This window comes from Pectinophora gossypiella, chromosome 12, assembly GCF_024362695.1.
Source record: "Pectinophora gossypiella chromosome 12, ilPecGoss1.1, whole genome shotgun sequence".
Classification (NCBI taxonomy): domain Eukaryota; kingdom Metazoa; phylum Arthropoda; class Insecta; order Lepidoptera; family Gelechiidae; genus Pectinophora; species Pectinophora gossypiella.
This window is the reverse complement of record NC_065415.1, coordinates 1,998,398-2,012,580: the sequence shown is the minus strand read 5'-3', so window position 1 is coordinate 2,012,580 and position 14,183 is coordinate 1,998,398. Positions and strand designations below refer to the sequence as shown.

At 38.2% G+C, this 14,183-nt stretch overlaps 3 protein-coding genes across 5 annotated transcripts in view; all 3 read right to left on the bottom strand.

Annotated features, from left to right (window-relative positions):
• LOC126371526 (max dimerization protein 4-like) overlaps positions 1-8,972 on the bottom strand; it is a 405,754-nt gene extending 396,782 nt beyond the window's left edge. The window contains exons 1-3 of one of the 2 annotated variants that reach the window (XM_050016847.1): positions 8,774-8,972; positions 8,550-8,658; positions 8,412-8,441 (exon numbers count right to left, since the gene is read on the bottom strand). In XM_050016847.1, coding sequence (XP_049872804.1) covers positions 8,412-8,441; positions 8,550-8,658; positions 8,774-8,828 — 194 coding nt within the window. In that variant the 5' untranslated portion in view covers positions 8,829-8,972. The remainder of the gene's footprint in view (positions 1-8,411; positions 8,442-8,549; positions 8,659-8,773) is intronic. The other variant, XM_050016848.1, reaches the window with a different exon arrangement.
• LOC126371488 (blood vessel epicardial substance-like) overlaps positions 1-14,183 on the bottom strand; it is a 242,854-nt gene that overhangs the window by 148,585 nt on the left and 80,086 nt on the right. The window lies entirely within an intron of this gene.
• LOC126371486 (DALR anticodon-binding domain-containing protein 3) lies at positions 9,471-13,841 on the bottom strand. Its single transcript, XM_050016798.1, has 5 exons — positions 13,132-13,841; positions 12,332-12,519; positions 11,947-12,080; positions 11,346-11,516; positions 9,471-9,617 (listed from the first exon to the last, which is right to left on the bottom strand). Exons 1-5 carry the CDS (start codon positions 13,776-13,778, stop codon positions 9,498-9,500), a joined length of 1,260 nt encoding a protein of 419 aa, XP_049872755.1. The 5' UTR covers positions 13,779-13,841; the 3' UTR covers positions 9,471-9,497.

Genomic DNA, 14,183 nt, shown 5'->3' with positions numbered 1-14,183 from the left:
ATGGCAAACTTTGTTAACAAACACCTTTTTCAAATGTTAGGGCCTGTCCACATCACCACGGCACGACGTCGTCGCCGTGGAACGGTGCGGTGCCGTGGCGCGGCACGTTGCCGTAACGTGGGAATTTACGTTGCCGTACCGTAAAAATGTACCTCACGACACCGCAAAGTTACACGTTGCCGTGCCTTGTAAACTTTCGGTACATTCTTCACCAAATAAATAACAGTCTCGTTGTAGATATGGACCGCACAAAACGTATTCTGCTTCTGTTGTGTGTGTAACTTTGCGGTGTCATGAGGTACATTTTTACGGTACGGCAACGTAAATTCCCACGTTACGGCAACGTGCCGCGCCACGGCACCGCACCGTTCCACGGCGACGACGTCGTGCCGTGGTGATGTGGACAGGCCCTTAGGCCTACACATTTTTTAGTGCCAATATTGTACGGGAATCGATTTCATCTCATTAAAATTCCAATTTTCTCCACAAGTATACCTAGCAAACATGTTGTACCATACATTTCTGCGAGTTTATTAGAGAGTCTCAAGGGTAATAGACCCATACAGAGTTGAGTGGACGGCGTAGGCCGGTTCTACTAGGCCGGTTAAACAAGACCTCTGACATCGCTGCCCTTCAAAAGACGTTGAGCCAAAATCTGGGATAGAATCCGTATGACAGGTGTCTATTTACACAAGTCGCGAAGTACGTGGGCGCGGCTTTCCAACGATATTCTTTGTTACGACCTGCAACCTTCCTTTTTGAGCTAATGTGCGCTTTAGTATACGTATTCGGCTTTTACTGTTTATATGATATTTCTTTTAAAGAGCTACTCCTAATGAGTGTACTTAATGCGTCGTCGAGAACCTTTGATGTCCTAGACTTGGGGCAAATATTGGCTGAGAAAATTAGACGGGCTCGTTAGACAAATTGGGGCATCGTAGAACCTTAGTGCCTCTAAAATAACACCGAAAAACCTTTTGTCGAGCATCGATATACTATTAGCTTTTAGTGACTTCCAGTACATTAATTAAGCAATTCTAGTAAACTTGAATGTCCTTTAAACAGGTCTAAAAGCGAAGGAGCTAACACAATACCTACGCCCCTTATTACCATTTTACAGCTTCCTCCTTTGAGCAAAAACATGTTTTCGAAGCAAGCTATCGCTTTAACATTTTTAGGATCACTTTAGCGATAGGAAACGACTAGTTGAATACACAAAATGCTAATTTTGTGTCTACTTTACGTTAGACGATAGCTTAGCATATCGATAACTAGGGTGACCTATATCGGGAAGTAACGACATAACGACACCAGTGGCTTTAAACTTCGTCTTGACTATAATAAAATGTTATTTTTCTCCAAACTTAGTATATTATACAAGTCTAATTTATGCAAGTATGTTTATATTTTTAAAGGGGTAAAAGCAGATTGGAAATTGTTAAAACTTCATTCAAAGGTACATCATTTTTCAAACAAAGCATACACCTGCACGCAAAATAACATTAATATTTATCGAAGCTACCTCCGAAAGCAATCAGAACAACCAAACGACTCCCTTTCACCGCGTATTTCGTCGAATGAAGCATTATTACATCGTCAATGTCTGACATAACGTCGATAATGTAGCGAAGAGCTTCGCTCTAATAGATAGTTTGTATTATTCATAATTGGTACCTCAGTAACGAGGTACATCCTGCTACGCTACAATTTTATCGAAAAACGTTTGTTTCATTGTAAAGTCACCAGCAAGGCTAATGGTTCTTGTTCCCCCGTGCATTGAGGGGTCCAAATTACAGTCAGCCTGCTAATAGCAATCACTCCTTCCTAGTTTCCAACTCGCATTTCTATCCATTATCATTTTATGTCTTCTAATCTTTCGACTTGACATTGTACAAGTTTCAACAATCGTGACTTCTGTAACTACCTTTTACAACTTTCTATTTTCAACGTACCGAAATAACAATACAGTTTAAAATTTCACGTTTGTATTTATAGAAAAAGAATCGAGTCCACGTGTCGTGTTAATTTGTTTTGAAAACGGACTCTTAATAAGTTGTACGAAGATAACGAAACGTGAGACCTGTTTCTAATGAGTTTTCTACTTTGTCATTATTTATAGACACTGTTAGAACATGATGCTTACCGTTTACAAATTAAGGCACCTTGGGCGCTTGTTGATTGCTTCGTTAAAATTGAAAGAGGAAAATAATTACGAGGTTATAATTTTCAATCAGCACCAACTGAACTCTGCATAGCGACGTGCATCAACGATAGAACTTGATCTAGAACATTCCATTTATCTATTGTTTATAAATTGCCCAGAGTAAGGTCGAGTAAACCTAGTTTCTCTAGTAACATTGGAATTGCGACGATTTGAATATGATTCACTTTACAAACTGACAACTGCGAGATGAATGTAAATCCGTTCCAAGGATAGGAAAATAACGAGTCTCGTTGTGCGGACGGATCCGTGGGCAAAAACTAGTCGTTGGCCTTGCACCGCGGGCAATGGAGCGTAGAAACAGTATTTGCAAACAGCAAAGCATTGCAATTACAATACACGTGACGTATCGAGATAACAATCTTAGCGTTCGTATCAGTCTGTCTGCCGCCGCTCCCCTACCATGCTAGCTCACTCACTATCACACCTCGGATACATCAAACCGCGTATCACACGTAGCATTAACAGCGTTTGTACCCTCCACTGCAATCTTGTGACTTATGACCTTGTCCGCATAATCATTTCCTAACGCCCAGTTCAACATGAATAAGTTTTAATGATAAATGATTGTTACTTTATTATCGTTCCACGTCGTTCCATAAACCAACTAAATGCGTCATGCAATGCTTTGATTATGTCACTTACATAGTCACAGCGTTTACACAACTATGTATGTTTTTAATATACCAAATTTTATACGTAAACGTAAGCGATCAGATGTAAGTTGCATCTAGTAGAGGTAGATATAACACAAGTTACTCAATAATGCTCGTCATCAATAGAATATAATATTACGTCGTTTGTAATTTATCGTCCGTTCATTTAGTTACGCTTGTATGAATTGTTCATAATGAAGGAACTACGGAGTGAGCATAAGTTACATACAGCAGTATTATCGTACATGATATATTGGTAGGACGGCGAACAATTGAAGATTCATTGGATGGATCCAAAAGGATCAAAGATTACGGGCAAAGGATATGACCCGAGTTGCGGCCCAAAGGATCGCTGTGTTTGGAAAACGCAATTATTCTGATTTGAATTAACTGAAACTCTTGCCTTTATCAAATTATATGTTCCAAGCCCTTTGAGAGGTCAGGAAGCAATTGAAATTCGGAATATGCTCTGGAGCGTATCGCGATTCGTCGTCATTTATAACGTAATGTCTTTCGATTAATTTTGCCCTAGCGAGGGTTTATTGGAATGTTGCGCTGAATACCTTGCATGTGTATACGGGGCAGTGAAACTTGGACTAAGTTGCACCAATTCCTACTAAATGGAACCGAATTCTCCGAAAAATTCCAAGCGATTGCCAAGTATAAAATGAAGCATCCAATCCATCGGTGTTATTTTTCGGTATCCTATTATAAACAGATAACCTAGTTTTAGTGACACGTAAATACGTAATCCTCCTGACGACACCAAGTCTACATTATGTAGGCACTCACAGCTGATGTCATAAACCTGACTAATCACTTTACCGAAACGCTGACAATTTTATAACAGCCTTATTTGCCGTTGGACAAAATTTAGATTGATTACACGCAAGCCAAGCTAATTTAGTGGCTCTTCCAGACTTGTTTATGTCTGCGGTTTCGCTTATATCAAAAGTTATCTATTCGTAAATTATATTTAGATTTTGTATTCCAAAACTTTTATGTAGAGGCGCCGAAAATGAGCTACCCAAAAAAATAATGGTCGGTAAGGAAGAACTACGGTACACAGTTGAGTCACAGTTTATTTACAATATAGCAATTTTATTCTAAAACACATCGTCCGAGAACACACAATTCTATTGACATTTCCTTCACATGTTCTTACACATGCTGCCGGTTTATCACGTGTAAATTAGCTAGAGAACACAACATACGACCGGATAAGTTATCAGTAATCGTTCTTTTTAAATACCAACGCACATATCTGTGATATATTGGGATATAGTACTCACGAAGCGAATTAATGAGGTTAGGTTACGTGTAGCTGAAGCAACTATACCGTTAACTAAAAGGCCGACATCCAGCTAAACCTAGCTCCGATTGGAAAATTACCCCACAAGCGCGGGCGCAGATCGCAACGCGCGGGAGTGATCATTATGTAAGTCCGTGTTGTACCTACTACATCTATCTGATATACACTCGCTCACCATGGTTTTACGAGAAAATGTGCATTTTGCGTCAACTATTATGGTCTACGGAAGACATAATCTGTGGATATTGATGATTTGCGACTTTGTGATTGAATATTATGTATCGCATTTTGCATTTATTTAAATTGCTTAATTTTGCAGATTTGGACCACCTTTTTATAATACCTTTATGATAAGAAGTCTCCCCTTTCTTTAGAGCGTTCGAAGCACAGCTATTGGTATTCAAAAAATGCTCTGCAGAAATTTCGGCAGAACTGGTTTTATTTTTTAATCTTTTGCTAATAATTTAACATTCTCAATGTCAAAGCTTCTAGTGTTGTTTTAAATTATACATTTATTTCGATGTCAAGGTGTTATATTGTAATTTGATTTGCACATTGATGTAAATTGGAACAGACGTTCCTAGTGCACTTTATTTGCACAACTTTTCAAAATTGTTTTGTTTTTAATTTGTCCTTATGAAAGCCGGAGCTGTACGTTAGCTGATGAAAGTTTTGTCTTTTTATAGCAATATCATTCATTAACTATTTACCTTTATAAAAAAAATGTATGTAAAATGTATGTAGTGCATGTAAAATTAAAAAAAAATATATGAATTATGTAACAAAATATTCAAATCAAATCATCCTAATTATTTTTCTATTTATTTATCGTAAAATTGTAATACTTATTTAACGCTATTCACATCTTAGGTTAGGTCATGGTCCCTTCATTCTGTGGTTAGGTTAGGTCAGGTTTCGAAAATCAATAAAAGGAAACAGTCTACGATTTCACCAGATTCCTATCGATTTATTTATGTCAATTCACATTGAAATATGCACATATTTATTGTTTCAGACCGTCTGTAGTGATGCAGCAATCATGGCGTCACTAGTCTACTGTATAGTCTGTGTACACATTACCTACCTACACAAACGGGTTTTTGCATTGAATCGACGATAATGTATACCTACTATTAATAGCTATTGCAATGATAGTAAAGCAGTATTGTTGCTTCTATTGAAGATTTTACTTTGTGTATGGGATTACAGGCGCGTTGTGTTTTCGAATTTTATTATGGTTTATTCCTGGCAGTGATTCCCTGGAAGAAATCGCATTAGAGCAATAAGGCCACCCGATTGTACTGTGTCCATGTGTTATATTAACGTTAAGTTGTGTACATTGTTTTGTCATAAAGTGGAAAGTCTTAAGTTTCATTTAACTTATAAGAAGCAATGGAAATGATAAGTAAATATGCATTGTTATTAAAATTCCCATGTAAATACAGTTAATCAGTAATATTTTTAGAACTGATAGCGAGAAATAAAACTAGTTTTATTACAAATATGGACAAGATAATACGTATTACTAAAAATAACGTAAATATTGTAACTAATGCATTATGTCTAATGTCTACTAGGCAGTATAGCTATAAGCTATCATCAAATTGGAGAAAATAATATGACAACAGTAGAAATGTTACGACTTGAATGCTATTAAGTTAATTCCATAATTCCCCATCAAATTACAAAGGGTACTGAGAACTCGCATAGCAGTCTAATTGGCTAAACTTGTAACTGCTTTTACGTGCAATACGCCAGACGCAACAATAGTTGTATGAGTGACTAATGCCCGCGATAACCTTAATAAAAAGCGACGAAAATAGAATGTCAGCAAGGGCAGGTAATGCTTATCGGCCGAAATTCCCAACGATAGCACCCTGCTGTTTTAAACCGCCGAGTTACTCGGGCGAGCGTGATAAACCAAGCGAGTTGCACCCGAAATAGAAGGGTGTGTTGATACTACGCAACTACTTTACAAAGAGCTCCCCTCCGCCCGCTGCCACGCCCCGCAACCCCCATCCGGCCCTAATTCTAACCTACAAATCCGCCCGGCGAGACTCGCGAACAAAACGTTACAGTTCTTCCAACGCCAGTCCGCCATTAAGCTGCCATGTTGGTTACTACAGTTCATAATCAGGGATTTCAAATACAGTGCTAATTCTGATGAAACTGCCGGGAATGATTACTGGAAGTTCGTTTCATAACTCAATTTGAAACACGAATTCTCTTTTTATTTCTCGTCGTGCTATGGAGATATTTGGCATGATGTATACGGTACCGAAGCCATTACCCGTCAATGGTTCCCGTACAAAGGGTAATCGATAGAGGGAACCGTCAAATTCACAAAGCATTTCAGTCCGCCGGCATCACTGAGGGCTGGACGTGAAAACGACAGCATATTCGGTCGACAGGCTATGCTAATGGACGGGTTGAAAAAGGAACGACATGAAAACATGTTTGAATTTTCCAGTTAATTCACGAATACGCATCAACCCAAAAATCCCGGCTACAGCGAACTCAACAATATTAGGCGTCCACTTTTCCTTTCGTTGAACATTTCCTTTTAGTCTTGAATTATTAGGGATGGGCTGGAATTGTTTCCTCTCCATTGATTCCAATTCCAACGAAATGAAAAAATGACGTCAGAGTAGGTATCTACTTTTATTTTCGTTACAAAAAACACTTCGAAAAATAAATGCGTCATTTCGTTCACATTTTCTGCTAATTCTGCAGTATCTCAAAGATCTTTTCTATTCTCAGTGAAAGCGGCACATATCAGTTGAATAATCTCTCTTGCGTTAGATAAAAACCTCTCTAGAGTATCGTTTATGCGCTCCTGCGTTTATAAGGTGTGTCCATCAATCACTCCGCGACTGGGTAGGTACGTAGGTACTTACTACCAGCCGAATTCTCCGGATCCTTCAAGGATGCCAAAATAGCGCAATATGAAAAATACTCCCCATATCACTGGCACGCTCTATATAATCCGTAAGGTAAGGTTATGACCAGTTGCCACACGCAGGGACGTAAAATACTGAATTATACGCGCAAGCCTCCCTTCGGAAAGAGGGGTTCGGTTAATAGACCACGCTAGGTTCATTGCGTCTTAACGTAGATTAAACATGCTTCCGAAAACAGTATCACTTCCCTTTTCCCAGGTTTTTTTTCCAAAAACTATGCCCGTAGATTAGAAATACTTATGGAAACAAGATGTGTTACTACCTACTCTAATAAAATTATCCTCCAGAGGTCAACGACCTCATGCTAAGCAAGAACCAATTTAGATTGAAAACTGATCGTGCGGTTGCATAGGTACCTACATCTTGCATCCGAGGCCGAGATCCGGCTAGCCTTTATAAAATAGCCTGCGTATGCTTATAGACTTCAAATCAAAGTCCAATGTCTATCGAAATATGGCAACACCTAGGTCGTCCACCCTGATCAATATGCTATTGTATTAGAATTACAAGACAATGATTGCTTGGCGTTACACTTATTGCAGACATAACTAATGAGTCACGATAAGCCTACTTTAAAACGAAAAACAAACTAATCCGGTAAAAGAAAAAACCCTTTTCGCACGAGAAAGGAAAGAGAAACCTCAGAATTTCGCCAGAAAAGGAACACTTTGCGCAAGTACAGCCCAAAATAGAAACCTTCTCGCCGAAAGTGGTGAAACCCTTGATACTTATGTGTTCATAAAATAAGTTAGTTACGGAAATTGTCTTTCTGTGGCTTCGCAATAAAACCCGTCAGGTCCAAAATGAGAACGAAATAAATGTTTTGATTCGCTATCAGAACGAAGTGCGTTACACGTGCGGTGTGTTTTATTGCCTCCGACTGCACCTAAATAGCGAAAACAATCTAAAATTGCTGTGTGAAACGAGAATAACTGCCTACTTAGTTACCGGTTCTGAATTTCTATTCAGTACGAGTAAATGCCTGTTGTCAGGAGCTAGTCACGTAGGCAGTGTTTCGTCTAGCGAAGTAGCGACCTATCCAACTATCTATGTACGTCTATGTATCGCCCGGTTGAGTGGAGGAAGATGAGGCGATCCCCTGTGACGTAACGCGGAGCCCTGCCGGCCGGGGCTGCCAAATGGGTTACAAGTGAGTCGCCCCGCCCGCGCGTTGCATGCACTCTTCCCTACGCGCTGCCAAGGTCGCAGCGCCACGCGTATCTCATGCCGCTACCACTATTAACACTTACGCTATCACTCACCTGTTCTTTTCCAACTCGTTATGAGTCGTCCTGGAACAAAAAGCAGAACATGTAACCACTGTTCGTCACGCACTAACCACGTATTCACTGCACTTCACTCGCCCGGTATCGGCACTCCGGTACTGGCACTCTACTCACCTACTGCCCTGCGATTTCTTGGTCTTGGGCCGCCTGCCTCCAGCCCGGCCCTCGTCGTACACCGGCAAACTCGACGCGTACCCGTGCTCAGCCTCTGCAACAAACAACACTGCCATTCCGTCAAAATCAGCTGATTATGGCACGGCAAAAATAGACGGGAGCCATGTTGACGTGTGCGTATAGTGCACTCGATTGACAATTCAAACAAAGAAAATCCAATTCACCTCTATCGCGCCTTTCGATGTATTCAGCGGCTTGGATCAGAGCAGCAATACTCATATTTAATGTATCCCGGGTTTGCACAGGTATCACAAACGACACACGACTTTATTCGATTAAAACTATAAATAAAAAGTATGTTTGCCCGCTTCGAAGTTCACGACTGCGTTTACCGATGTCAAAAACACACTAGTGAGTTTGGGACGCGCGGCCGTCGAGCGCGCTTCGTGATTTGTCGGCGGCGCTCGGCTGGAGTCGGGCGGCCAATCGCGGCGCGCCAATGTTGACAATAAAATACCTGGGTCAATCACGTGAACTTTGTGTTTCCAAACAAAACATTTTTTTTCTATGCGCTCTTTTGTAGTGGAGCAGTGGGATATTGAACAAGTTTCTATTTTTTTAATTCGTACATGCATACTGGCCCGCGATCAACGAGTTATGCACTACCAACTTCTAAAATAAATTGATTTAGTTCTAAACTTTTTAAATAAGTATTAAACTTTCTTTAAAACTTTTTAAAACAAGTAGATAAACAACTCAAACTTTCGATAGCAATATTATAGTTACGAATTAAAAGTTACAATAATTTTAGAAAATATTTGTTGTGCTACTTTACTTCATAAATCTAATAAAATTCTCATTGGATCGTAAAAATACAAAAGTTTTGTAGAAAAAGAAACAGACAACGTAAAATATGTAGGCATTAGAAAATCCAATAAAAGAAGTGAACTACATTTGGGAAACACTTTTAATATTCAATATCCTTAAGCACGTTTTTAACGTATCGTTGAGTATTCTTAACATATGGATTCTTGCGAACATCACTGGTAGAAGATGCGTTCTTGGTTCCTGAAAAGAAAAAATCATAATGACTTTCCAGGCTTCGTTTTCCCCAAAAACAATATAGATGGCGCTGTCCAGACTAAACGTGATTATTACCTATTTTTTGGGGGAACATAGCCTGGAAAGACCGTGATTGGAAAATGAAATAAAACTACCTGCTAATACCTACCTGCCTACCTAAAATTCGGAAAATTTATATGTATTAAACTTTTTCTAATAATTTATCACTTATGATTTATCATCATGTTTTGTCGTGATAAATTAATGACGAATTTTCCAGACTATGTTCCTCAAAAGCAATGTAGATGGCGCTGTACAGATTTTCCTTCAATTAACCTTCTAATTTCATGGATAACAAACATATCCATCTTGTATCTTTGTTTTTGGGGTATAAATGATGACCATTTTTATTACGCCCAGGCACAATTACATTTTCCACCCATTATTATTCTGATCAAAATAAACAAAAGCAATATAGGTAGTAAGTAGCAACATAATTCTGTAAATAATGTAATCCAAATATCAAGCAACAATATGCTTTTGCCATTAACATTGTATTTTGGAATAATTATGTAACTGAGTAAAGAGAAAATAATACGAATGAGTCCATATTAAAAGAGCTCAAGATCACGACGCGGCTGTCCTCAATATGCCGGAATCGTGCCCTAAGCTTCTTCGGACATATTATGCGGTCTCCCAAGCACAGTCTGGAGAAGCAGATCATCGTTGGGCAAGTGGATGGCAAACGTGCGCGAGGAAGGGCGCCTACGAGGTGGTCTGACATCGTGAAGAAGACGGTGGGCGGCAGCATACAGAGGGCGGTCCACGCAGCATATAGCCGTACCGAGTGGAAAACCATAACCTGTGGTCGCGATCCTCAGCAGTGAGGGAACGACGAAGAAGAGAAGTAGAGAAAATAGTTAATTAATTATGTTAAAGTTTTACAACGCCATCTATATTGTTTTTGGTAAACTTGGCCTGGAAAGTCTCATAATCTAATACAAAAAACATTGGTTCGTCTTCAACTGTTATGTGTATAATTTACCAACTGCAATACGGACTGTTAGTGTTAATGTGTGTATTCTAATAATATAGGTACCTACTCGATATTTTTGTACTTATGATTCACTTTACTTCTTTAACTTTTTTCATATCATCACGTTAATCCACTTGCGGAGTTGGCATAGAAATATATTAAGAAATAATTTGAACCATGATATTTTAGAAGCGTTGTTATTGTGCTTTAGAATACCGTTATGTCGATCAAATTGTATTACATCTCTGCCTACCCCTTCGGGGATAAAGACGTGATGCTATGCTACGTTAGTTTAGATATTAATACAAAAAAATATCCCTTTCCTTCCCTTACGCGAAAATCCGAGTATAAAATTAAAAAGATTACTTTTTTAAGTGGATTAAACACACTTTTCCACTGTTTTTACGTGGGGCACCCTTTTCATGTTGATCAAGTGAAAAGGATATTTAATTGATTGCCTCAACTGAGCGCACAGTCGAGAAAGGTTGGACAATACAATACAGAGAGGTTAGGCCACATCAAGGCAATTCACCTAAAAAAGCAATATTGCTATTCGTCATTTGTTCGCGTTGCGCACTTTATTTTATATGCGCAAATGTCAAATTGCATCATTGCTTTTTTGGATGAATTGCTTCGATGTTGCCTTTTTAACCTCCAGGTCTTAATCTTCATCCTTCTTCCCATTTCTTTGAACTTACCGTCAATATCCTAACCTTCCTGTAGTACTGACTGAACACTCTGACCATTGAACTCAGAAAACTGCAGACATGGTGAGGTCTAAACTCACAGCTTCTGTCACTTACTTCCACACAATTGCTCAGCAAAGATGGAAGACCAAGTATGTAGTTAAATACTAAGGTCCATTCGTCCTGAAATATAAATTGGCTGATAAATTTTGTGGGTTTGATATTTTGTATAATGTACTAATTTATGTGAACTACAAAATGATAGGAACTACAGTTGATCCATTTTTTACAGATTTTTCACTATGAACATCCTTCATTGCGATCGATTACGAAGTTATGGTTTAATTACATCTTTTTAAGCCTAAAGACCTCCACTAACATGCAGTTGAGCAACGTTGTGGAATATGCTCTATACTTCCTCTGGCTTTAAGTTTGTTAATAAAAAAAACATAGTAGAATCAAAACTTTAATGAGTAAAAAGTATTATGAATTGCAAAAATGTATTACCAATTTAAAAAAAAAAGTTCCTATGTAAATGCTTTTACAGTTTTTAACACTAGTGTTTAAAAAATATAATTAAAACTACAAAATAAATGTAAAATGAATAAATTACCTCTTGTGTGAGTAAGCTAAAGTCTATGCTTTCAAAATCTGACAATGGTGGGTAGATTCCTTCATCAACTTTGTCATTATAAGTCTTTATAATGGTTTCCAGTCTGGCACAGTTGTATAAGATAAATGCTGCACCTGTGAAAGAAAAAAAATGTGTATCATTACTCAAAAACATTCAGATTATTGGTGAATTAACTCTTGTCCAGTTTAACATGTTCCTTTCTGATATGCATCATACTCTAAAATATTTCATTATGGTCGCCAAAAGCCTCTCCTTTCTCTTTCTAACAATCTCTGTCGTGGACGTAGTTCTGCCAGGTGTTCCGGAAGGCTCTAAAGCTTGGAAGCTTATTCTATACTTTCCATTTAATGTAATATAAAATTACCTTTACTAGATCCAGATGCAGAGTGATCAAAGTTTATCTTTACGGCACTACTGGGTTTCGTCTGTAGCAATTCAAAGACCACAGCAGACTCTCCCAGATGTGCAATGAACTCTTTCCATTTGGTATCTGTCGACACTCTTACTCCGTATTTGTGCTGTGCTATCAATGTCATCTCATTCTGTCGAAGCCTGGAATTTCAGAAATATAATATTATTATATTATTAGGAAGTATTTACTGAATTATGAATCCAAAGTTTGACATTCTGAAAGTGATTGCCATACAACAGTTGATGATTCTGATCATATTTTTTTACATCAATTTTATTTTTAAATGGATAGCCAAAGTGCCTTTGTTTACCAGGATGTCAGAACTCCACAAGTACTTGGGAATTCCAACCATAATGGAAGAAATAAAGAACGAAAAGGCCAAATATCGAGTGAGACTAGAGAACCATGTCAACTCACTTGCTACTCAACTCCTACATGGTGGTAACACCAGAAGCAGACTCAAGAGAAGGAACATTCTATTGACATAGAGGACAGAAGCAGGGGCCATGTAATCACAGGATTATAAACGCCCACATAAGTATGTACATTCTAAAACACCTGCTTATCTGCTGGCTTGAGCCACTCTTGGTGTTTATGCCAGCCTCATAGTTGACAGGGTTTAATGATGATCAAATCATCACTTTACAAAAAAACACCATTACAGCACTACACCATGCTGTTCAGGGATTTTTATACCTAAGACTGATCATATACAAATTAATACTTATAGAACAATGGTAATGTTTACTTACTTTATAAAATTATCTGCTGTCACTGCACATTCTTTAACACCAGTTTTTGAATTCAATACTGTTCCACAAAGTATCATCTGTCCATCATCACTTCTACTGGTTGATTTCGAGCTAACAACTATACTTGGCGCCTTTTCACCACACTCCTCACTTAATGTGTATAAATTTTGTATTGATTTCGTAAGATGTTTCAAACGCAAAGATGTTATACATTTTGTGTCCTCACAAAGTGGGTCTAATTGCACTTTTGATGTTCCTTCGTCTATTTTCTGTGATATCAAATATTTATTCTTCAATCCATCTGTCAAACCTACGCGTATAGCTATCGGCCGTACTAAAAACAAATGAATCCGATCATTCACTTCCTTCACATTTTTCACTTTTAGTACCCACTTTTGCGATTCTTCCACCAAAACTTCGGGTTTTTTTCCAATGCTCTTCAACAAATTGTTATCACACTCATTTGTAACACGTGTTGAGTTCAAAACACCACGCCAAGACTTCAACGTGTTTGGAAAACTAAAGTCACCTAACACTTGAAGATGCTCCGAATGCTTTTTCACTAATAAATCTCTCTTGATTCGGTTTTCATTTGTTATAAACTCAAAAACTTTGCCAGAGAATATTTCTAACGCATTTTCTAGCATTTTTGTATTTTATTTACGTACGAAAATTCGCAATCACAGCTGAACTCAGAAGACAGCTGGCACTTTGACAAATTTGGCTGTCAATAAACTGTCAAAATTGTCTATGGACATGGCTGTTCGTTTTAAGGTATAACTCACTTTCTTATTATTTTTCGAAGTATTTGAACAAGTGTCGACCGTACCATTAAACCGTAGTCAGATGAAAAATATAAGAATTCAAAATTAGTTAAATAGTGGCCCCGATTCCTGCAGACACCGCCTAATTTTATTTTAGGTTATATCCGTCATTTTCGTATCCGTCGAAAAGGAAAGGGACGGATGATTCACAGCTCTTAATTTTAGGAAGAATGAGTAAATTAATGTGTCGGGTTATTGACTGACGTAAAATTTTTAGACGGTTGGTTT